This window comes from Microtus ochrogaster, unplaced genomic scaffold (assembly GCF_000317375.1).
Source record: "Microtus ochrogaster isolate Prairie Vole_2 unplaced genomic scaffold, MicOch1.0 UNK1, whole genome shotgun sequence".
Classification (NCBI taxonomy): Eukaryota; Metazoa; Chordata; class Mammalia; order Rodentia; family Cricetidae; genus Microtus; species Microtus ochrogaster.
Window position 1 is genome coordinate 33210428 of NW_004949099.1, and position 24832 is coordinate 33235259.

Consider the following 24832-nt stretch of genomic DNA (forward strand, 5'->3'; position numbering starts at 1 on the left):
CCAGAGAAGCCTGGTTCATTCCGCCACCAAGGCTTGTCCACACCCCTAAACATCATCTTCCCATCCTTGCTAGGAAAGAAGATGCCACAGGCTGGTTCCGGGTGCAGTGCCTCCCAAAGTGGCCATCTTCTTCTCCCAGCATTCATAGACAGCAGTCTTCAATGAGCTAGAGCCCCCCAACATTAGTCTCCTCAGGGGATTAACTCGTTCTCCGAGAAAAAGAGACTGAGGTCTCCTCAACAATCTAGTCATTCTAGACAGTTCTACGGACACCGAAGATCAACAGAGAAAGAATGGTTATGAAAGCTCGCTGAGTGGGGACTAGGAAGATGGCACTTTCGGCGAAGTGCTTGCCCTCCAAGAATGAAGAGCTGAGCTCAATACCCTGCACCCATGTAAAATCCAGCAGGGAACCACTAGCCAGCGCTGTGGACACGGAGGCAGGTGGATCTCTGCGAACTGCCGCCTGTCAGCGTTACCTATTTGAAAGTTCCAGGCCCATGAGAGATTCTGTCTCAAAAAAGAAAAGGTAGATGGCACTTGTGGAATGACACCTAGGATTGCACGCATGTATATACATACACACACACGCACACACAAGTGTGTGCGCGCACACACTCATCATAAAAACAGCTAGTTCCAGGCTCCTTGTTTGTGGGAAAATGGTACCGTCATCACAATTGTTCCAAACAATAACGATACCCTAACTCCTGCTGGCTATAAGCCAGTCACTCTAACCACAGAATATGGGCCTCGCGTCTCTGAATTCTCTTCCTGCAGGACAAGGTCCTTACACATAAATATGACTGTGTAGCGGCACCAGTCCTGAGTGTGTATTCCATAATGTCACCAGGAACAAAGCATTTCTCTCCTGATATCCATAAGCAGAGATGACACCTACAGGCCTGGGAGCCTGCATTGTCAGAGGACGTACAGCCGATTGTTGAACCGACAGAGGCCATCTGCAGTGAGAGGTAAAGTCCTTCTGCTTTCGTCATTTTAAAACAACTTCCACACGGGGTGTTAGGAGCCAGGGAGAAAAATGGGGACAAGAAACAAGAAAGGCACCAAGGGTTTCTGAGAACATAATTAATCTAGACACTGTGGGTCGAGGCGTGGATCACAGTCATCAACAGCATTTTCATTTAGCTTTCCTCAGAGAGTATTTCCTTTTTTTTTCAGTGCTGGGTGAACCCAGGCCTCCCAGAATCCAGCAGGTGCTCCACTACCAAACTATACCCCAACACCCTACAAAGGACATACCAGTTAATTTATTCAGGATCTCTGCCACATTTCCCAGTAATAAAAGTTAAAAGTTGAAGTGGCAGACAGCATTTTGACACCAGGTTACTGCATCTTGTCCTGAGAAAAATGCAGAATTCCAGTCTGCGTTTCTTCCAATCTTGGTCATCATGGAGCCTGGCTCCTTCTGACTAGCAAGGAATCCATCCACCTCCACTCACAAAAAGGCTGCAGGACTCCTCCACCATGTGTTTGAAGTAGAGGGGAGTTATAGCTTAACAAGAACCAGAATTCTGTTTACAAGATGAACAGTTCTGCAGATGGGATCTGATAATAATTATACAACAGTCTATATATACTTAATGTCATTAAATCATACCCCCAAATGGCTAAAACAGCAAGTTTCACCAAATGTATATCTTAGTACAACAAAAAGTGGCCTTCAACCTAAAATAAAGAGTTGCATAAGGACAATGTCACTGTGAAATTCGAAGAAAGCCAAATAAGACAAATTACAATGGCTCTTTTCGCAACTTCAGACTCAAGAATTAAAGGGGTAAAGCAACCCTTGCACTTGCTCTTAAACACTAAAGCTGATGATTAAAGCTGGTCAGATCTGAGACCTCCTAACCCTATAGTCTGCTAATCTTACTGTTGTAGCTACATACTGATAGGCAGCTAGTTGCCCAACATTTGTTAATTGGTGATGTTTCTGAAACTAATTCCTCAACTTCTATTTCTACTTTGATTTCTTGTTGCCATGAGCAATCTCTAAAAGAATTAAGTCATGGAATTACCTAATACAAAAATCCACTGGACACTCAAACCAGTGAGATCTACCTATATTACCTAGGAGCATACAAGTACTGTTTATGAGGTGGGAGCCAGAAAAGAGGGCTTCTTAGAATCAAGATGCCCCAGTCTCTGGTTCTGGTTTCCCACCTTCCATGTCTCTTGAATTTGCCATCATATCCAATTGCTATTTTTGTTTTATTTTTCTAAAGTAAAAGTTCCCAATAAACCATGCAGAACTTGTTATAAATTGAACTGTGGTTGGTAGAGACCAAAATGATTGATCTTACATAGGAGACTCACATGAAATCTCTCTACCAGCGGTCAGTGTCCCAGGTCCCTTCCATGTTGTTGCTCTATAGCCAGGATGCTGCTTTATTCTGCATGATCTGACACAGCTATGTGATTGCATTCATGCCAGAATGAAGAGAAAAGTCCCATGGCTTCCCTTCAAGGGTACAACCAGGCAGCCTAGCATATCGCTCCTACTGATTTACCCCCAGGTAGGTCTTGGCTATACAACATCACTCAACTAAGGGAGGATAAGAACTGCAGCATTTTATTCTAGACAATCACGAGCTCAGCCGAAACACCTGTTGCTGTGGAAGGCTATGGAGACCAGATTCTTAACAAGCAGAGTCTGCTCTTTTGCAGGACCAATCCCACCATAATATATGCATCATAACAGGGTCCACGGGTGGTGGTTTGAATTGGAATGGCCCCCAGAGACTCACGTGTTTAAATGGTTGGCCTATAGGGGGTGGCACTATTAGGAGGTGTGGCTTTGTTGGAGTAGATATGGCCTTATTGGAAGAAGTGTGTCACTGTGGGGGTGACACTTTGCTCAAGCTATGACCAGTGTGAGACATGGTTGCTTCTGCTACCTGCAGATCAAGATGTAGAACTCTCAGCTCCTACTCCAGCACCATGTCTGCCTGCATGCCATCATGAAGATAATGGACTAAACCTCTGAAACCATAAGCCAGCCCCAATTCAGTGTTTTTTTAAATAAGAGTTGCTGTGGCCATGGAGTCTCTTCATATCAACAAAAACCCTAACTAAACAGTGGGCATGTGATTCCCTAGAGAATGAAACATCTGATCCTATTTTCTGACATCACCACAATTAGCCATGAAAGACGAGTTCTTCTCCCATGCAACAGGGCACAGAGTACACTAGGTTCAAAGGCTATGCAGGAAGGGTCAATGTAAGTCACTTAGGCCTTGCCAAGGCTCTGCTGCCTTCAGACCTCTGTGAGGCATACTGCAGCACAGGTTAGGTTAGCTGACAGATAACAAGCCATGGAAATAGACCTCTGCCCAAACTTTGGCTCATAGCCTCTATAGCAAGGCAAACACCAGTGATGAATGTTACCTCTGGGCAGGTGCCAAGAATCTGAGGCCAGCTTGCCTTCTTGCATCCTGTATGTTTTCTTTGTGTGGGTAACACTTGCCTTTATTATCAGAGGGTTCGCTCACCATGTATTTAGGGTAGAAGGGAATAAGCTCGAAGGCCCTCCCAGAGCAGCCTGGGTTCATCTCCACTTCGTTGCAGCTAACAGTCTCACTGTGGAGGTCAAGACAAAGCACAGCTCTCCCATCCTCATCAATACAAATCCACTCTGCAAACCTGGCTCTTTGCCCAACTACACGGCTCATTCCGTGACAAGTGTTTGTTCTCTGGCTGGGACGTACCCAGCTTCCTGGCCAGGTCCCTTGGTCTGGCTATTGCAATGGATATGACAGGGACTTAATCCAAAGCCAGTGAGTCTTTATGCAGAGTTGCTCCGGAAAGAGGAAAGTCTATTTTGGGTTCTGCTACTCTAAGCCTATGCAAATGTCTCAAGAGTGATGAATGTAGCTTTCAACTACAAAAAATGGTAGTCAAAAATCTCAAATTCCATTTTCTAGCTCCCGCCAGTCAGCCAGCCGTGCATACACAGCACACCGGCCACTGTGCCTGTGGCTTCACTTTAGTTTAGACTTGAGCAAAATTGAGCTTAGCCTCAGTTTCCTCATTCTGTACAGTCAAGAAACTAAATTGGATCATTACTATGTTTTTTTTTTAGCTTGAAGTATCCATGAGCTTCGATTTCTGCCACAGTTGAGACTGGCTGTGACCAAAGACGCGCACAGCACTGGAAGCTTGTTGTGAACACAGCACAAGGGTTTGCTCACAAAATCTTTGAGTTTTCTCATCCTTCTCCGTAACTGTCAAAAACTGACACAGTGAAGCCAGCCAGAAGAACCAGTCAACACGAAGAATGCGTACAGGATCCAAGAAAGCAAGCTGCCCTCAGGCCCTTGGCACCTGCCCAGAGGTAACATTCGCCACTGAGTTTTACATATAATCCTCCCAAGATGTTTACCCAAGTGCGCTGGACTTCAGGCCGCACTGTGCAAATACTGTCACAAGAGATTGATGGAACAGGAAACAAGAGGGAAGAGATCTGCCACCTCCACTCCTCAAGAAACGGAAAACCCAAGTTGGTGACATCGCTTTTCATGTGGGTTTTGTTCAATATGCTTTTTTTTCCTTTCAGGTGCATGCGTGCATCGTGTGTGTGTGTGTGTGTGTGTGTGTGTGTGTGTGTCTGTGTGTGTGTCTGTGTGTGTGTCTGTGTGTGTGTCTGTGTGTGTCTGTGTCTCTGTGTGTGTCCTCGTGTCTGTGTATTGGAGAGTGACAATATATAGCCTTGGCTGGCCTGGAACTTACTATACCAATCAGGTTAGCCTCAATTCACAGAGATCCACCTGCCTCTGTCCCCCGAGTGCGGGATTAAAGGTGTGTGCTGCCACCACCCGGCTGTGTCACTTTAAAACCATCTGTTTAAATAAGTTTCTACTCCAGGTCTTCCCCCCACCCACCAGGGTTTTCCCTAAAGCTCTTCCATCAAGATTAGACAGAATGAAACTGGCCTTGTCTAAGTCTCCTAGGAGAGAAATGAATAGCTACTTCTCTTTAATACTCCAGCCCACCCTGCCCCAACTCAAGCTCTCATCCTACCCAAACCAGCCCAACCTTACAAATATGGAAAGATCCCAGGCTGACGAACAAGATGGCCATCCCCTTTTGAGGGCTGCAGCCCCCACAGAGTCTATGAGCGTAAGGCTGCTCTGTGCCTTGGGCTCCTTGCTGGGCCTCTCACTGCTCCTTATGCAGTCTCTGTTCCTGGCCATGTCACTGGGTCACGTCTGGGTCCTTACCTTGCTTCCTACTGCTGTCTTGCCCTCACACATAAAGCCAGCTTCATTTTAAGCTCATCTGCTGCCCACACTCCTGAGCCTCTGGCTTGCTGGCATCCCATTCAACAGCCTCTGGCTCCTTGGCAGCCCTAGTTTGGTGTTTTCACCAGCCTTGGCACATGTCTGTGAAGAGTTTCCCTCTCTTCAAGACTGGCTCTCAAATGGCCAGCTCCCACTTGCTGCCCTGAGCTAAAGGAAAACTCCTCCCATATGTTCCAGGTATCATCTCTTCTTAAAGACATTCCTAACCAAAAAAATTCTAATCAAGTGGTTAATAAGCAGCTGGGGAAACTAACACTCTGTGTTCTCTTTCTGTCACTCTAACCAAGAAGATAACTAAGATCCAAAAGATAGCAGGTTCACTTCAGCTCATGATCTTGGAGGTTCCAATTGCTGGTGTGTTAGTCCCATTACTTTGGGATGTGGTCAGCAACAGGTCACATGATAATTATGAAGAAAAACAAAAACACACCAAAAAGGGGGGTCTCAGCCTCACTATCCCCCTAAAAGTGCACTCACAATGATTTCAAGACTGCTCACTAAGTCTGCTTCTTAAAGGTCACAATACTTTCCAGAAGGGCCACTGTGACCAGTTCTTTAGCACCTGGGCATTCAGGAGCATTTAAGGCCGAGGCTATAGCACTGTGGAAAGGCAGAAGCCTGCTGTATGCAACTGACCATTTCTACAGCCAGGATCTTCCTAGACTCCGGCTTCCCAAAATACTATTAATAGAAATGTCTTGAAATCAAAAGTAAATGGGTCTTGGGCTTTTTAAGTGAATCCAGAAGGGACCATGACATTTCCCATGATATTTTGCCAAGTCTTTCTCATTCCATTGGCTTTGAGCCTGGGATGGATGGATATTCGGCCTGATTCTTCACTGGCCTGAACATGGGCATCAATCTACAGGGTCAAGAGAATGAAGCACTAAATCTCAAGGCAGTTTAGCTGTCCTTTCTTCCTCAATCCCACACCCAAGCCCCTTTTGAGTCCTAAAATGAAAACAGCTCAACCAGTTTCTAAGGAATCCTACACTACCTCAAATGTTAGCACCTAAGTCTTCTGCTGCTGCTCAAGTGAACCCCCAGCCCAAAAAGACCACGTCTTCCCAAATCCAAAATATCACCTCCCAAGTCCTTACAGATAACCTCAGAAAAAAACTGAATTCTATATTACCAGAAAGGCAAAAAAAAGAAGGAGAAAGAGATGAAGGAGAAGGGGAGAAAGAGAGGAAGGAATAAAGAAGCTATTAAGGCTGATTTCGACCTGATGCAAAGCGGGGGTCCTAGGGATAGCCAGCAACCCACCTTGAGCGGTGCACAGAACCAGAAGGCACAGTTACTACAACACATCCTGCTCCTGCTCACCTTTGCAATCACAGACCTCAAAACATCTTCAACCCTTCTTACTCCATTATCGGGGTAGACATGGAAGCAAAAGGTTCCATACATTTGAAAAACACAGAATTTGTGTTTGATTCTGGGCTCCTCCATCTCCTAGCTGTATGGTCCTAGCTAGGTCACTTTGCCTCTGAATTGTTTCTTTGCTAAATGAGAGCTGAAAACATCTCCCTAGCAAAATGGTTACCGGATTAAAGATTACAAAATTACAATTTGAAAAGTTCTTGGTAGACCAGGCAGTGGTGGCGCACGCCTTTAATCCCAGCACTCAGGAGGCAGAGGCAGGCGGATCTCTGTGAGTTCGAGACCAGCCTGGTCTACAGAGCTAGTTCCAGGACAGGCTCCAAAACCACAGAGAAACCCTGTCTCGAAAAACCAAAAAAAAAAGAAAAGAAAAGAAAAGTTCTTGGTAAACACTATATGCAAGAGAAAACTACTAGGAGGTGATGTTTGTGTAACCTAAGGTAACTGGGAACTAAAGAGAAGGCGTGACAGAGAACCCAAGACTAATGTACTCCTCAAAATCAGGAGCCTAGGATGCTGGGTGGGGAGTGGGGGGGGGGCTTAATGGAATACACAAAATGATAGCATAAAGTTGTTCAGCAGTGGCTGGATGTTTGTCAGTGGATGGGGTGAGTCCTAAAATAAAAGGTCTGTTTTTACGGCAGGTCTTCCCAATGCTGTGTTTTCATAGATGCGCACAGGCAACACTTCCGTGACCATTTGTCAGGCTCGGGTCACAAAAGATTCATCGGATTTCTGCAGTTGTGCAGACGACCTTTGCTGAGTGATGCATGCTTGGGCCATTCCCTACCGTCATATGTGTCATCTCAGGAACCTTCTTATTTCCAGGACTCCATGGGTGTTATGCAAATGTGTGTACATGCATGTGAGTCTGCCTATCTGAGCATAACTCTGTCTGTATATGTATAGAAGCATACAAACCATAACATGGTCCCACCAGCTGCATGAATTCCTCATTCTTGGCATCACCCTAATTCTTGCCAGATGTGCCTAGGCATACTATTTTCCAGTGTGACTTTGAACACTGGTGGTGCTAATTCCTAGATTGGTGACAAAGAACATGAAAAAACAAGCATTAGGGAGAAACTTTCCCAAATGATTCACCTGGGAGGAAACCTTCGGCCTATTTAATTACCAAAAACCAGGCCCTATACGGTCAGGGGATGGTAGGAAGTGTGTCCTTTTGCACATTGTTGTTAGGAGATACATGCTTCTTCTGTTCCTTCCCATCCCCATTTCTCCAGAAGTCTGGGGTTATCTCTATCTAGAAAAGTAGACAGAATGCCATACAACGGTATGACAAGCCCTTGGGAAGTATTTAGTAGAAGAGCATTTTGGTGATACCCCATACCAATAGAGAAGAGTCTGCTTTGCTGGAATTAGTATTGTGTTGCCTAAAGCCATTGTCGATGATCCTTCCATTGTATTAGGGTCACACAAAAGCAGGCTGGCTAGGGGGCACTGGGGCCTGGCTCAAGGGCAGGATTTACATCGCTTCCCTCTCCTGGCAGTGCACTGTCTCTACCTCCTCCTCTCTGGTCAGTCTGGCTTCCTGAAAGTTAGCTGGATCCTTTTGAAGTCTCTAAAACAAGAAACAAGCAGGCCATGGCACTCCAGGGACTGTCACGAAGCCGTGCTATATGTTGTCATTTCACACTGATGTCCTCAGCCTGAAAGCCTTGTACTTTACAGATCTAGGGTGGGGAACAGAGACAGATCCGGAACAGCAGAACCAATCTGTGATAAAGTGAAGGCCCCAGAGATCCCAGGGAGTGTGGCGCTCCTTTTCCTAAACCATCTCTGGGTGTATACAGGTTCTCCACCCTCCCCGTTTCCAGTCTCCTCCTTACACCTCATCCCCACATTTGGTCTTGGCTTGGTTCAAACCCTTAGACAAGTACCCTGAATGAGTCAGGACCTCTAAAATTCACAGCCAGGTCCTACAAAGTCCTTAAACAAAGCAAAGGGAACAGTGGGGAGGTGCAAAGTTCGTCTGATCCTTCCGGTGAGCAGGAGGGCAGGAAGGACTGAATACAGGTGCAGATGTTCCAACCCTACTAGGAAATAGGCTGTGAATAAAGGGAAACTACCAGCAAAGGCCTAGAAGGTTCTCTGGTGGAACATCCTGTCTTCTGGGATTACCATGGAATCTCGGGCCTAAACAAGGTACCTCTTGTGCCTCTCATAAGACCTAGCACTTCCACACTCTCTCCAAGAAGACATATAACACCCATACTTATCTTCTCTTAGGAAGTACTTGAGTCCCCAACCACTGCACACCGCCTGCTACCCAATAAATATTCATTTGATTCATGATAGTCTCAAGATGATTCTTATTTCCCGGTTAGTGACAGCTAAGTTCATGTCTCTTTCCCAGGAACGCCTTTCCTGACTATAGTTAGAGAATGTTGGAGCATGAAAGATCCACAGCCTTTAGGCGACCTATTCGTCCTCCCTCTGCAATGCTTGTTCCCTGTCTGACCATGAATTCTTCCGTGGCTTATTCATGGCCTTTCCCTGCCTGGTTCTTCCATCCCCACACATCCCAGTACCCAGCGGGGAAGAAGCAATGGTGAGAACAATGGCCTTTTCTTTCTTCACCACCTCTGGTGCTGAATTAGTAGCACTCAATAATAAAAATAACAATGCTTACCATTTGAAGATGCTACACAAAATTCCAAAGCACTTTTAAGAACATTATCTCTAATGAGATAATGCTTCTCACAAAAGTCCGTAGTTAAGTAGGTGCAATTAGCCCTAAGTAACAGATGGAAACTGAGGCTCAGAAGGTTAAGAGACCTGCCCTGGGGCACACAGCCAGGTCAGCACTTCTGTTCCTGTTAGCACTTCCCTCTGCAATTTGGGGCCTCTCCAGACTCCTCAAAGCGCCATTAGCAAGAAATGATCATTAAGCAAATTGAGACAAGGAAGAGAAATGCCAGGAAAATGCACACTTCTCCCCAAACCACCAGCCTGGTGGTACCTGACCTCCACAGTCATCGGGTGAGTCTCCCGTTGTTCTCAGAAAACTGGGAACTACACAGGCTAACAGATACTATATCTTTTGTAACTGGATGTCCCTTCCCCAGGGCCTAGAACGTAACAGATGCCCGGTTATGTGACGATCGGCTAATGAACGATGAAAAGCAAGTAAGGTTAAAAATGAATAAACCTGAAATAAAAGGTATGCTGTAACCACAGACATACGAGATTTCACATCTAAAGCGTTCCACACGTTTAAACACCTGGTTTTCGTTTACACAATTAAAAATGGCAGAGAATGTGTGCGGGTAAGAATGTCCTCACCCCAGGCCGTGAGGACACGCAGAAACCTGGAACCCCCCTTGCTAATCAGGCAAATGAGGTCTAGGTTACCAAAATCCAGTGTACAGAGGTGGGAAATCTCGTCCAAGAACCCACCCCAAGTCCCTCTCCATTGGGGAACATTTTCTAAGACTTCCTTCCCTTCTAGAAAGGGCAGCTTGTACCTTCCAGGGCACTCTCAGTGAGATAGACTTGGGCCTGGTGGCAGCCACACAAGTGCTCTCTTGGAAAGCTAAGGGTCCTGTGGTCACTCAGTTTTTAAAGCTCCTCCTTCTAATCCAGTCAGGCAGGACACTGTTCTTTTGAAGGCTGGTAGCAGCTAACTAACCATCAACCCCACTCTTGGGACAAACCCCGGACTCCTCATTGAGTCCACGGTACCTCTATCCAAGTGCATGCATCTCCTCCTTCACCTGACTCCAGGTACCACAGACACCCTGAGTTCCTCTCCACACCAACCCGTTGCCCTGATGTGCTCGACATGCAGGATTCTCACGGGTGTTGCGCACTTGGCCCCATCTCATCCCTGTGACTCTGTTGCTGTTCAGCAGCCACCTCCCCAGAGAGCCCTTCCGTGTTAGCCAACCCACTGTCAATGCCGCCCACTCTCTCTCAGCCTCCTTTACCTTCTTCCCTGTGGCATTTATGACGCCCTGCCTGAGTCTCTCTCGTTTACTGCTCTGCCTACTGAGTTTCAGGCAATGTCACTGACTCTGTACAGAGCCTGACCACAGGATCCCTAAGGAAAGAACCTTGTGTTAGGCGGGAGGTGAGCTTTCAGAAGGACTACCCAGCAGGCCTCCCAATTAAAGAGGCCAGAATCATAGGTGGGCCTGCTCAAGATCTTAAAACAGGATATAGACATAATGGTGGCTCCCGGCTGATGTTCAGGGCAGAAAGACAGCAGCGGTGGCCAACTCCAGATGGGCCAGCTCAGGGCCTCAACAACAGGATGCAATCACTGACAGTGGTCCATAACAGCTAGGGGAATACGCAGAGGGCCACTGCCCTTTCCCCGAGTAAGCATTTCAGTGTTAAGAGCTTAAGTCCTATACACATTCCTGCATCTTTATATATTTACTTAGACAGAATTCCGTGTAAAATGGGCTTCCCAGAAAAAAAAAAAAGTTCTCTTCCTAGAAGTGCCTACGCTGAGAGAGGCACCAGGGACAGGCTCATCATCAGGAGAGAGAGAAAAGCACCATGCTAGCAGAAGGGTTGAAGCTGCGCAAGCCAGCCCACTCTACCTAAAAAGCAGGTTGTTGTTCGCGCTAATCGCTCTTGACTGCTTACTCTGCTACTGTGTTGCTTCTGAAATCTCATCCATCAGAAGCACAGGAACCAAGACTGCCCTAGGTAGAGACCAGAGGAAATGAGGGACATCCCTGTGGTGCTGGCCAGCCTTTGTGCAGCTTTGTATTTCCAACACACTCCCAGAACACAGCTGTCATCCAATAAGTATCTGAACCAGCGTGTACACGGGTGCACTAGGATGTCGGCAGGCTTACTCATCAGGAAGGGAGGCAGAGGTGTCTGGAATATCTAAGAACACCTTACCAGACTCTCTTCTGAACAAACAGAAAGCAAACACTAGTCTAAGGACACTCAGCAAGTGAAGGGAGAAGGAAGGAGTCCAGAGATAAGTGACAGTGGCGCTAAATGAGTAAGGCCATCAGACCTAACTGCTGCAGAGAGACATGCTCACAGCCCTCACTGTCCCAACACCAGCACAGTCAAGGCTTGGCAGTCACTCCTGAGCTTCTTACCAACTGCCAGGCACTGCACCAGGAGCTGGGCACATGTGATTCCCTACTCCCTCTTGCTGTGAGCAGACGCTGAACTGTGCCCTTCAGAAAGGTCTATTTATGATCTCATGGTCAAGCCTGGGAACGCAACTTTATTTGAAAATAGTCTGTGCAGATGGATCAGGATAAAAAAGAAGCTATAACACAGCGCAGTGGGTCAGTTCAGAGAGGTAAGCTGGACCCAGAAGTGAGAAGCATTCTGAATGAGTCCTCCAGCCATGGAGTGAGGGGCCGTCACTCCAGTCTGTACACATACAAAAGCACTTTCCCAACCAGAGCAGTCCATCCAGCTCTCCAGAAAGCAGGTGACAGCCACACCGCTCTCCATCCATCTTAGAAAGGTCAGAAACTAAATTTGGAACTTGGCTTTTACCTCTTTTACATCTCAAAGTTATCTTGAGGCTAAGGGGAAAGGTTCACAGAGGAATGTGCCAGAAACACAGAGTAAACATTCCAGAGACAGAATATCCATGTTGCTTTAATAGCCGCAGTAAGCGCAGTTGTGGGGCTTTTTCTGTTTCCCAGAATTCCTATGCATTTTCTCACTTGGCTCTCCATGGCCCACTGTGTTATTATCTGTATTTAACAACTAAGAAGTCTCAAGTCCACGGCAGGACACTGGCAAAGCCTAATCAGTAGTCAGTGGTAGAGGTGGATCAGACCCCACGACCACAGCAGCCAGTTCAACTTCCTCTTGGTCCGGTACCCAGCCTGTTAGATACAGCTCTGTGGTATTTCCACAAAACCTGGCTGCTCAGAAGTCTCCAGGGAAGCCGCACTGTGTGAGAGAGCCGCGGAGGAGCTCGATTGTACTTTGATAGGTAGGGGAAGGACACCTTCAGGATGGGTACCCATAGCTGGATGTCCTTATAGCCCCCTACCTGATGTTCCCAGTCCTGAGGCTACCACGTGACAGATCCCAGGAGACCTGGAGCTCACACGCAGCTTTCCGAGTTCTCTTTCTGGCTGTAAACCTGTCTCAGGAAGTGCACCTCTTATTCCAATTCACAATGTTTTCTCTATTTAGGAAAATGCCTAGAGTCCTCTGTGATTGGAGATTTCAGCTAACATGAGTCACTGGTCCATGGGAAAGCCAGGTCTCAAACCCAAGCCCCTGTCTCAGGAGCCAGCAGATGCCCTCCCCTGGCAGACAAGTGGACCCTAGGATACTCAGAGACACAGAACACCCTGAGGACTTTCACTCCTGATACAGGAGACCCTCCCACACCTCAGGGAGGTCACGCCACATGGCAGGTAAGGGTACAGACTCAGGAGCCACCTACTCGGATGGGACCTCAGAACTACTGTTTTGATTCCCAGGCTGTGACCTCACACAAGTTAGCTTACTGCGCCTCTCCCCTCTTTAAAAAGAGGGTGACTATGGCAAATATGCACACTCCCTATTATGTCAGTGAAATACATAAATAAGAAAGTGAAGGGCTGACTGTAATTCTACCCGGAGTCTGATGGGGTTGTTGAAAAGACTAAATGAGTTAACACATGTCGTGTACTTAAAACACTGCCAGCAGTGAGTGCTGACATTAAAGTCGTCAGAAGGCACAGATCCAAGTGCCTCAGTCACACAGGAACAGTCGCGAGAACAGAGCGAGTAGTGGGGGACAGGCACCGCGCAGCCAAACTCAACAGTGCCGTCCCCAGAGCTAACGTAGCTCATTCACAGGTAAGCCAGCCATCAAAGCCTATCTGCCTTTACTTTGTACACAGCTAGCAAGGACCGTGGATGACTTCCCGAGTCCACAGGAGAGGAAGGAAGAGAAGAAGGCAGGAGCCAGAGCAGTGGACCCCAAACCTTTTCACACCACGGCTCATTGCAAAGGCACACAACAAGTCGTTCCGTCCCCTGATGGCTTCACAGGATTGCTGCAAGTCTCAAAGTCCAGTTTTCCTAGTGATGAAGCAATCCCCCAAAGAGGATGGAATATGTTCATTATTCTTAAGGATCCAGGGGTCTCTATTTTATATTCTAGAAGGCTTTCTTCACATATGTGTAAGTGCCAAGGTGCCTGGGAAAAGGTTCCACTACATGAGGAGTCAATTTGACTTCCCCTAGAGTGAATAGGGATTAGTGAACACAGAGCAAGAGGGGTCATCATATTTAGACTTCAAAGTGTCCCCTCCTGTGTTCCACGGGCAAATGCAAAGCAGACACTGCCTTCTCCCCTGGAAACAGTGAGCGTGCAAACACCGAGTCAAACAATAACCTAGGCACCCTGATCAGCCACACATCTACCAAGGGCCTTGCCAACCCACGTGAACTGCCACGCTCTCAACCAGAAATCTAAGGCTCTCTGCTGGTTTTGGGGTGTGTGTGTGTGTGTGTGTGTGTGTGTGTGTGTGTGTTTCTGCCTTGCCTCACCAGGTCCTAGCCCAAACTCATCACCTACACTGTGGTTTAAACCTCTATGAAGTTTTCTGAGGAACCTGTGCCTCCTCTGCCTGGTCGGGCCAGAAATGAGGAACAACCATAAGATATGGGGAGACAGACACCTGTGGCCGGGATGATAAGGTCACAAACCGGCAGTACATATCCCATAATCATTTCACACTAATCTTCCATGGGCAAATAGTTTATGGTCTCTGAGCTTTGGTGGTCACGTCAATAAAGCAGAGCAGTACTCATATCCAGCCCACACCACCTAAGCACATTTGTGTCTGAACGTACACAGGACAGCAACTGCACATACAAATATCGCCAGAGCCACTCAGGGAAAGCTGTTTCTTCCTAGGCTAGAGAGTAGAGTCTGCCTCTAGCCTGAATAGAAACCCAACTTTCCGAGCTGCACAAAACACAAGGTTCATCGAGTTTGACTAGTCAATGACCTGGCTAAGAAGTACCTCACCCCACCCCCAGGAAGTGGCTTCCTCTTAAGAGGTGGAGGAGTAAGTATTGTCTTGGTGAGATAGCCTGCTTTTCCTTCCCAGGATCTTGCTCTCTGCACACTTCCTGAGAAGTCTGGAGCTCTGGTAGGTCTGTGCCTCCCACTGTCTCAGGGGCTCTGAGAGTCTAAGGTCGCTTTCTCTAGACTCTGGCCCTTTTCACTCTTGCTCTAAAGCCGACCCCCTTTTGCCATGGGGCTTCTTGCTGAACCTCCATGTGAAACCCGTGGCTCTTTTCCTTCTCCTCTGGACAGCTGCCAAAACTGACAGCTTTCCTAGCCTGTGGTTTCCTTTTAAACACTAATAAAATTGTCTCCAATCTTCCTTCTGAGTCGTCCTCAAATTCTTTAATTGAGGAGAGGAAAAACCTTAAGAAGGGATCCCAGTGTCCCCAGTAACAAGTGGCACCCATCATGGAGCACCACAAAATTTCTGATGACACAGATTTGTCAGCTGTGTTTGTCGTTATTGTGTTAAAGCCAGGAGACGGGGTCGGCACTAGGGATCAGGTAGGCAGGCATCAGGAGACGGGGTCGGGACTGGAGCTCATGTAGAGCATGTGTCTAGCAGGCATCAGGAGACAGGGTCGGGCCTGTGGCTCAGGTACAGAGCATGTGTCTAGCAGGCATCAGGAGACAGGGTCGGGCCTGGGGCTCAGGTACAGAACATGTGTCTAGCAGGCAGAAGACCCTGTGCCCCATGGCCGGCATCACACCCACTGCCCCCCCCCAAAAGTATTTAAATAGACTCAGAGAAGTCCTAGAACAATTTGCTTAACTCCATTTAGCTTCAAATGAATTAAGTTTGCTTTTGAAAAGGAACAAGTTTGATCTTGTTTTGGTTTGGTTGGCTTTTTCAAAGTATCTGCTAGGACTGTCACAGCTTCATCTTTGAAACATTTTCCACAAAGACCGGCGCGAAGGGCCCATGCTGTACTTTTGTTCCGACTTTCGTTGCAACTCTCTTTCTGCCCCTTGTTCGCCAAGTCTTCTTACTTCTATAAGCCTTCATTTCCTTGCCCGCATGCACGAAGGAAGAACAAAGCCTGGCGGCCTTCAGTCATTTGACTCAACAAAATCGTTTATCGAGAGCCAGGCAGGGGCCAGTCACCTGAGATCCAGTCTCGGACAAGATGAACTAAATCCCCACTTTAAGGAGACAAAGAAATAAAAATGGCCATGTGTCGGTGGGGGATTATAAATAGTATACGCAAATCTCTAGCACCTGGAGGAGTTGCAGTAAAGGTGTTACGTTCTCTCTGCCAAAAAAGACACAACCGAAGTTAAGCTAAGCGCTTGACTGCGGGCCACAGTGCTGGCCTCTCCCTGCACAGCCCAGCTCCCCCCCCGCCCCATTCTGGTTTTGCTCACACACACTTACTGCTGTTTTGTTTTTTGGTTTGTTTTGGTTTTTGCTGTTGTTTTGTTTCGTTTGGGGGTTTTTTTGGTTTGGTTCTTTTTTAACTGGAGGCCTTGCTCTGTCAAAGTCTTTTCGTGTGTGCCGGTCTAAGCTTTTTCCTCTCACTTAAAAACAGGCTGCCTTCTGCAGCCTCGTGCCGCGTCTCTATGTGAAGGAGGAGGTTTACAGAAGCAAACAGGGGTGCTGTGGCTCATGACTGTGGTTATGCAGTGTGTACGTTACAGCCCTTGTACACTTACACAGTATGTCTGCTCAATTAGGACGACACACAGATGGCAGCAGGAAAACCTGCTTGTCATGCCATTGTTGTAGCTGTACCAACCCAGAGGAAGACAGCTCACTCCCAGGCAAAACTGACTATGTACTTAACTAGAGATCGCTGAGAGGAGTGTAGAGAAACGCACAAAGGCATTGTTAGTCATTCCTCGGGCCTGGCCAGCAGGAGTCACACCTCAGAACATGGAGCAGTCAAAATGCAGGCCAGGCTTCAACCTAGTAATGTCCAAAAATGGGGACACACTGAGTCCCTGAGCTTACTGACTGGTGGCAGGGCAGGCAGTGGGGGGAGAGGGTCACAGAATTGTCCCTTCCAGGCTCCCTTATGCATCAGCTTATCCAGGTTAAAGCCCAGCCACACAGCCATCCTCCTGCATTCGCCTTCTGAGGCTGAGGTCATCCTGAGGCGTTGCAGATCCTAGCATGCTCCCAGACATCTGGGTGGCAGTCTTTAGTTCTAATGGACGGAAGTGTCTGCTGGCCCAGTACACCAGGGCATGGCTCCATGCCTCTCACAACCACCTCATTTAACCTTCACAGCAGGTGAGAGCGCAGTGAATTGCTCTGATTTTACAACAGGGCATGGGACTGTCATGTCCCAAGCTCGTCACTCCAGACTCTGAAGAGGAAAAGGCCGGGCTCACCTAATTCTCCTTCTTGCTCTGCCTTCCTCTCTAATGGCACTCAGGTCTGGCCCTTGCTTAGAAAGCACACGGTACATGTTCATCACAAAACATCAAATGCCAGCATGTCCACTTAACAGTCAACTCCAGCCAAGTCTTTGTGAACTTCAGGGTTTACAGAGAGCCGGGCATTCGGCACACACAATAGATTCCCTTGGCTGGCAGAGGCTGTTCGCCAGGCACGGCAGAATTTACCTACAGAGTAACAGCTGTCGGCAGGTAGGGCTCACAGTGGCTGTGCTATAAATGATGTACTTCACCGTGGGTGGCATGGTCAACAACAGGACAGCGATTAGGAGCAGTGGAAATGTCATGCCACTGGCCAGTTCAGCCTCACTCACTTCACCAGTACCAAGAAAAGGTAACCAAGATGATGTGGCCGCGGAAATGTGCGCTAGATGTGGCATATACCACATAAACTCACTTAGACAAAGGAGCTACCTTAAAAATACAACTACGGCTCTACTCTGGACTGTTTGTAATCTGTTAACAAAAGTAAGCCGAGTGTTAGAAATGGGGACGAATGGGAGCTGGGAGAGCTGCAAGAGAAACCTAGACTAGGAGCAGGCACACATGCGAGTTTACAGGCTCTGTACTGGGGCGAGCATGCCTTGCTAAATAAACTGCTCTTGCTCCCAGCAGAGTGGGAGACCTCCCAGCAGTTGACATGTGTCATCTTACTGTTTGGATCCTCGAGAGAGCTGTGGGTAGACAGAGACCGACTGTGTAGGGAGCTGAGGGTGGAGTCACTCACACAATAGAGAACATTCTAGATCACTTTTCACAAAGAGCAAGGCATACCCCCCCCCTCCGCCTCGCGCTTCAGAAGCATAAAAAAAAACCTGAAAAACACAGACTACACGGACCCCACTCCAGACTCAGAATCAGGGCAGGTCTGGGAACATAGATTGTATGTCCCCAGGTGCCGTACAATTCTCAAGTCAGAGAGTTTGAGAACCCTGGCTTCAGACACAGTTTGGTCTCTCCCCTGCTGGGGCTCAAGTCGGCACTCTGAAATGGCAATTCTCTAGTAAGACAAACTAGTAACCTGTTGGGGGGGATTCTCAAGCTTCTTTCCAGGGGCAGTGAATACTTTTGTCAGAGGACTGTTTTGGCCAGAGAGAGCCTCCGTGAGCAGCTGTGACACACCCCCTGGGTCAAGACAGATGAATCCACACCCAGACCAAGGGTCTCTTCTCCTTAGAGCCTAAGTTCACCCCAGCATCTCAGTCAGTCAGCCTTCTTGCCGCCTGATTCTGGTCACTGTAACGACAAGCCTAGCCATCAACGAGTCCCTGTTGGGTACTTTATAACTTCCTCTCTGCCTACAAGGCCCCACCACGGGATTTCACTTTCCACGAGTCCTTTTCTGGCTCGCCTCCCTTTACTACCTCCATAAACAGCGGTGCTCGCCGAGTCTAACACGGGCCTTCTGTTCCTGGTGCTCTCTGTCCTGCGGACCCTCCTCTCCCTCTTCACCTTCCTCCCTCATCTCCTCCCTCATCATGAGCTGGAGTGTCCAGCCCCCCCATCACCCACAGGTATCTCCATTCACATGTTCCACAGATCCTCACTAGGCCAGTCCCTCAGGCCCCTTCTGTGGGACCCTCCTGAAGTCCTTCTAGCTTATAACACAGTGCATACATATCAACGTCCCAAGACCACAGCATGCATGTGGCCATAAAAGTTTGTTTCCTAATCGCACCCCGCCCCCATCTCTGGACCTACCGTCACTGCCAGCCTAAACTTGCAACACTCATTTCCTCTTCACAAACACTGAGGCACAATCTCAGCATCTCACTCACCCTGCAAGACTCTCTCCTAGTCTCAGAGACGCGAGGGACTCCCCATTGCCTGCAGTGGAGTCCAGCGGTTGGTATACACTGAAGCGTCCTGTCACCTGGCTCTTCTCGTTCACTCCAAGCTAGTACTGCACTATAAAGTGTGACCACATGGCTTTATACACAGGCCTCAGCTCCAAATACCTATTTTGACCTTGAAATTGCCTCTCATAAGACCCTGCATTATGTGGATATCTACCCACGCATCACTTTCCCTATTAGCCGTGGGTTCTATCTCTCACGGTAGCACCTGACTCCTGCTGTGAACATTTACCAAAGGACCACAAGAGCCAAGATGTACCACTAAAAGAAGAGCCTGGAGAGCAGAAATGACCAGACAAGTCTGGGAAAAGGCAGTAACAACACCCAGCACTGGGAAGCCCCACTTCATCCCCTCCTACAGTGCTCTCCGAAGAACTGCTAAGAACTGCTACGATCTGACTCTGCCAACTCACCCCAAGCCTGTGACGTAGGCACTCCTGTTCCCACTTCATAGATGAAGAAACTAAGACACAGAAAACTTAAACAAATGATTGAGAATGGGAAGGGGTTCAACACGGTCTGTGCACAGTTAAAATCTCCAGACAGGCGAGTACGGGAGGAGCTGCCAGGCCCAAGAGCCTCTAATGTAGGAAGTACTGCCGAGGTGCAGAGGGGTCCAGAGCTGGAGAAGCAAGTCCTGGAAGTTGTATCCTTAGGGAAAGGCTTTCCTGCTGTGCTAGGGAAGAGAGATGAGATCAAGGAGAGAGAGGGAAAGAAAATGAGAGGCGCAGGATCGATCGCTGGCAAAGTTCCTGTTTATGGAGGAAGACTAGTCAAAACTGTTGAGGGAAAAGGAGGCGTGAAGACTTTGTCAAGGAGGGATGCCTTAGAGAAGGAGGGGCAGACTCCAGGCCACAGCACTCCCAGGGTATCTCCACAGCAGAGTACTTCCGCCCACATGTGGGGCGGGGCTTGGTTGTTTGGGCTATAGGGTTTTCAAATTCATCCTTGGTTCCCGCCTCCCCCACCAACCAGTTGGTTACATGTCCTCATCTCCAGGGCAGAGAATGGGATGAGAGCCACAGATACATCAAAGAATCATTAACTTGCCATAAATCTACCCAACGTTGACTATCCAACTTGGTTTTCCTTTCTTTTCTTTTTTCTTTTTCTTTTTTTTTTTTTTGGTAAGTTCTAGTTTTAAAACATTTCATCACTCTGTTGTGGTTGGAAGCAAACTGCCACCCCTCCATCGTCTCCTGAGTCTAGCCACCCCAAGAGCAAGTTCAACGCTGGCTCCTTATCACCTACCAGGCCGCCATCTCACAGAGAGAGGCTGTGGGTTTTAGCCAGCCACGGATACATTGGTCTGAGAACAGATATGAATTAGTTCCAACCGGAGCTACTTCTGAAGCTCCCTCAGGTTAAATGACGGGACAAGAGCTCAAAGGAAGGGCAGCAGAGGAGAGAGGCAAACACTTCAAAGAGACAGAACCAATGGGAAATGATCCTACTCTGGGATGGCACTTTAGCTCATACAATCTTGACATGGAAAAGGTTTCTTTGTGTTAAGAAACAAGGTCATACCTTTAGGGCTGCATGAACTACAGAGAACACGTCCTGCCTACTGACTCTAGCCCTACGATCACTCAGTATTTGATGCCTATCTCGGGGACCTTGGGAAGCTATCCTCAGTGCATGGCCCCCATACTAGCCATGAGACACAGAAGAACCCCAGCCCATACACATGACATAACACCTTCCCTAGTACAGGTCTGTAGCTAATAGCAAAAGCTGAGGAAATTGGAGCGAATTCTAAAAAGTGCATCTAATCCAGAGGTTCTCAACCTTCCTAGTGCTGTGACCCTTTAGCACAGTTCCTCCCAACCAAAAATTATTTCATAACTATAAAGTTGCTGTTATGAATCATAATGTAAATATCTGATATGCAGGATATCTTACATGTGACCCTCAAAGAGGTCGAGACCCACAAGTTGAGAGACTTAATCTCTGGAAATGCAGAAGGTTCTGCAAGAAATGGGACCCCCTGCCCTTTGACAGCGTCAGGAACCACAACTACAGGAAGGAAAATCCCCTAACATTCCTGTTTCTCCTAAACCGACCCCATGCAAGTCCAATCTCATCGAACTAGAAGGCACCAGTGACAGACAAGACAGTGGGCTCGGTGACCAAACATGCTTTGGGAAAATCACATGGAGACTACCAATGTCTCGGCGCAAGTAGGAGAAAGTCGAGAGTCCTCTGCAGGCTTTTGCTGGAGCTTTCCAGGCAGCCCCAGCTCTGCCAAGTGCATTCCAGAGCTTGCCTCACATGCCCAGACCAGCAAAGACCTTTGCATTTGCAATGACTTCACACTCAGCCAAAAGTAAACACGCTCTCCACTTTTTCCATGAACAAATTCTAACCCCAAATTGCCAGTGTTGGCCTCTGTGCAATCCAAATGGAAAGCCGCCTTTCCCCAAAAAGTAAAAAATAAAATAAAAATAAAGCCATTTTAACTCAATGATACCTCTTGGCCGCAAAAGAAAACTTTGCTAAAAGCTTCCTAGAAATTATTTATCATGTAATCATGCAGGATGCTATGATCATGCAAGCAAAGCCTCACAATGGAACAGCGGCACTCAAAATACAACTGATGATCCAAGAACGCTCACTCTAACACCTGCACTCAAGACTTAAGCCGAGCATCTGGGTCACACAAGAGCCACCACTCTCACACCCCTACGCACGCATGGCTCATAGCCGCCTGATTGGAACAGTCTTCCGATCAGGTAAGATCGGTACCTAGACCGTGGTAAGGCAGGTACTGATCAGAATAAAAAACAAAATGTCCCGAAGATCTGAGCTGTGCCAAACCCTGGCACCTGTCAAACACACATCTCACTTCTCTCCGACCTCGCACCCAGAACCCATGTGGCGTAAGCTCAGTTGCCACAAGTAGTAAGAAACGCAGACTCTCCAAACTTACCAGGTTAGAGTTGGTGGCGTTGGAGTCATCTTCTGGAAAGGGAATATAGATCGCTAAGGCCACACAATTGGCAAAAATAGTCAGCAAAATAATGATTTCAAATGGTCTGAGAAAGGAGTTAAGGAAATCAATGCCACCGTTAACACAAGTGAAACAAACATACATCTATATATTTTTTAATGAATCAAAGATTCGTAAGAATTCTGTTTAAACAATGCATTCCAAGCCCCTTGTATTCTGAAGAGAAACATATGCCTTTTAAGTGCTTCTAGTGGACCCCCGCCAAAATTTTTTCCTAATATGTCAAGAGCAGTGGAGGCCAGTCGCGTGCCAGAGTAAACACAGATCTCTAAATACTTCTTCCCCCCTTTTATTTATTTAGATTACATTTGATTTCATTTTCCTCATGTGAGCTTGGGGTAAAGAGCTCTGTCTGCCCCAGGAAGGGTTCCCCCCACCAAAACCCCATTTCCATGACAGTTCATGGCTCATGCCTGTCACCAGTGGACCCATGCATACACTGTAGGGAGAGCAGTGAGTAGGGGTTTACACAAAGCGACCCCTCATGGAAATCTACAGATTTTGTTTTTCAGTGTTTGGAAGCAAAGTTGAGAGTCTTCTACCTCCCTAGGGTTTAGGACTCCACAAAGCCAGGCAGGATCTGCTCTGTGGGGTCAGAGGTAGGGATTGCCTCCCCTTGCCGGTTTGGCTCTGCAGAGGAATGGGGCATACTAGCTTTGCAGAGGTCCTGTCTTTAGTGTACAAGGCCCCACTAATGGGTCTTCTTACCACGAGTAGTGATGGCCTAGGCTATAGAGCATCATGCCAGGGTCCACTCACCAGTAACAGCATACTCTGATGTTCTCTCACCATGGAAACATCAGGGCAGGACACAGTAAGCAGTAGGTTAATGTAACAGCACCTTTCTGCAGAGATCATACCACACCCACCGCTGAAAGCAAGAAAGGGAGGCTTCACAGAAAGTCCCAATCTGGGTTCCCACAACTAAGTTCCCAGCCACTTTCACAGAGCCTCTTCTAACTAGCTTCCTATTGCAGTGATAAAACCCTGTGACCAAAAACAACCTGGGGAGGAAAGGTTTCACTGCAGCTTATAGCTTGTAGTCCATCGCAAAGGGAAGCCGGGGCAGGAACTCAAGCCAAGGACCCAGAGGCAGGAGCAAAAGCAGAGAACACAGAGGGTGCTGCTTACTGGCTTGCTCAGTCAGCTTTCTTATACAACCTAGGACCACCTGTCCAGGAGTGGCACTGCCCACAGTGAGCTGCGCCCTCCTGTATCAATCACTAATCAGGACAATGTTGGACAGACTTGCCTACAGGCCAATCCAAGGGAAACATTTTCTTAACTGAGGTTCCCTTTCCCCACCTGACCTGGGCTTGTGCCACGTTGACAAAAAACTAACCAGCACTGAACCTAATGAGAGGAAAGGAACGGGTGAAAACTGTAGGGAAAAGGGACCAACTAAACTCTCACAGAAGTAGCAAACTCTGAAGCAGGAAGATGCCCTAGAGACTACTTGTTCCAAATCATCTCCTGCCCCCATGTCCAGTGTCACCTCATGCCATAGCATTTATACTTAGAGTCAAAGGCCCGCTACGCTAGGACAAGAGTTCTACACTCAGGGGGAATCTGAATTTCCTGATGAATCCCCAGCAGCCCCAGGGCAGAGCTGAGGATGCCTCTTAAGATGAGCCATTGCCCTCATGTGTCTTGGTATCACCAGATGACCTGTGAGCAGGGCCTAACTAATCTCCCCTTTACAAACATGGCCACCATCACATCTGCCCAAGATCTCCAGAAGGCAAGGAGCAAAGCCAGGCTCAGGGCCCAGTCAAAGCAATAAGTTCATACTATCATGACCTGCTGTCCTGAGGTGGCCAGGATCCAACAGCAATGGAGACAGGAGCTGGTGTTAGGGAGGTGACAGCAAGGACAGGATCTAGCACTCCTACAGAGGCTCTGTGGTGATTGCCTCCCCACCCCCAACTCCCTGTCCCACTGCCAAACACCTGGAAAGAGACAGTAATCTCTACTGCTAATGGAAGGAACTAAAGCTTACAAAGATTGTGTTGTGTCTGAAGTCATCAAGTTAGAGACCCAGACCCATCCCAAAGAGTAGGCTTCTGAGTCAGCTTTGAAACTACTTTGTGCTGGTCTGTCTGTACGAGGTGGCCCTGAGGGTATTTCAGAAAGCTAGCGCTCCTGGCCCTCTACCACATGCCCCTCTTCCTAACCACACCCCAACCTGCTCAGGACAGTGACTATCAGCCCAGGCTGCAAGGTTCCATTCTTAATGTCCAGTGCCCTATCAGAAAGGGGTACAGGAAGGCAACTGAGCCAGGCCCCATGAATATCTACTGGTCAGATGTCCTCACTGTCTCTACAGGTCAGAGAGCCAAGCCTGAGTGTTTCAAAGGCTGTCCCCCTACCCTCCCTGCTACGTGCACACATACGCACAAGCAAGCACCTACTGCCACACACTAAAGCCCCAGGCTGACACTGGAGGATTCTGTCAGCCAAGAAGACAAACAAGCAGACAGGGAGAGCAGGTGAGATGCAGAGGAACACCCAGAAAGCACCATGACCCCTTCAAGAACCAAATCGCTATTTAAGCTGTCCATCTGACAACAACACCAGGCCCCACTCTTCAAGAGCTGTTGAGCACATAGGCTCTCTCCACATCTGACCTCGGCAGTCTGGAGCTTTCACACAGCTAAGACTGTGTGCTGCATCCCTCCCTCTGCCCAGGTGGGAAAGCACCCTCTCTCGGGAGGCTCAGCCACACTAATCATCCAGGAAGGGCTGCGGATTCTGGGCCCTGCAGACCTACACTGGAATGCAAGTTGATAGCTATCTATTCCCATCCAGTAACTACTTCCATCTAGTAACC

At 48.0% G+C, this 24832-nt stretch overlaps 1 protein-coding gene across 7 annotated transcripts in view; it reads right to left on the reverse strand.

Annotated features, from left to right (window-relative positions):
* The window catches only part of Cacna1c (calcium voltage-gated channel subunit alpha1 C), a 562276-nt gene that overhangs the window by 481599 nt on the left and 55845 nt on the right, over nt 1-24832 (reverse strand). For all 7 annotated transcript variants that reach the window (XM_026788226.1, XM_026788225.1, XM_013352952.2 and 4 more), the window contains exon 3: nt 21922-22027. In XM_026788226.1, coding sequence (XP_026644027.1) covers nt 21922-22027 — 106 coding nt within the window. The remainder of the gene's footprint in view (nt 1-21921; nt 22028-24832) is intronic.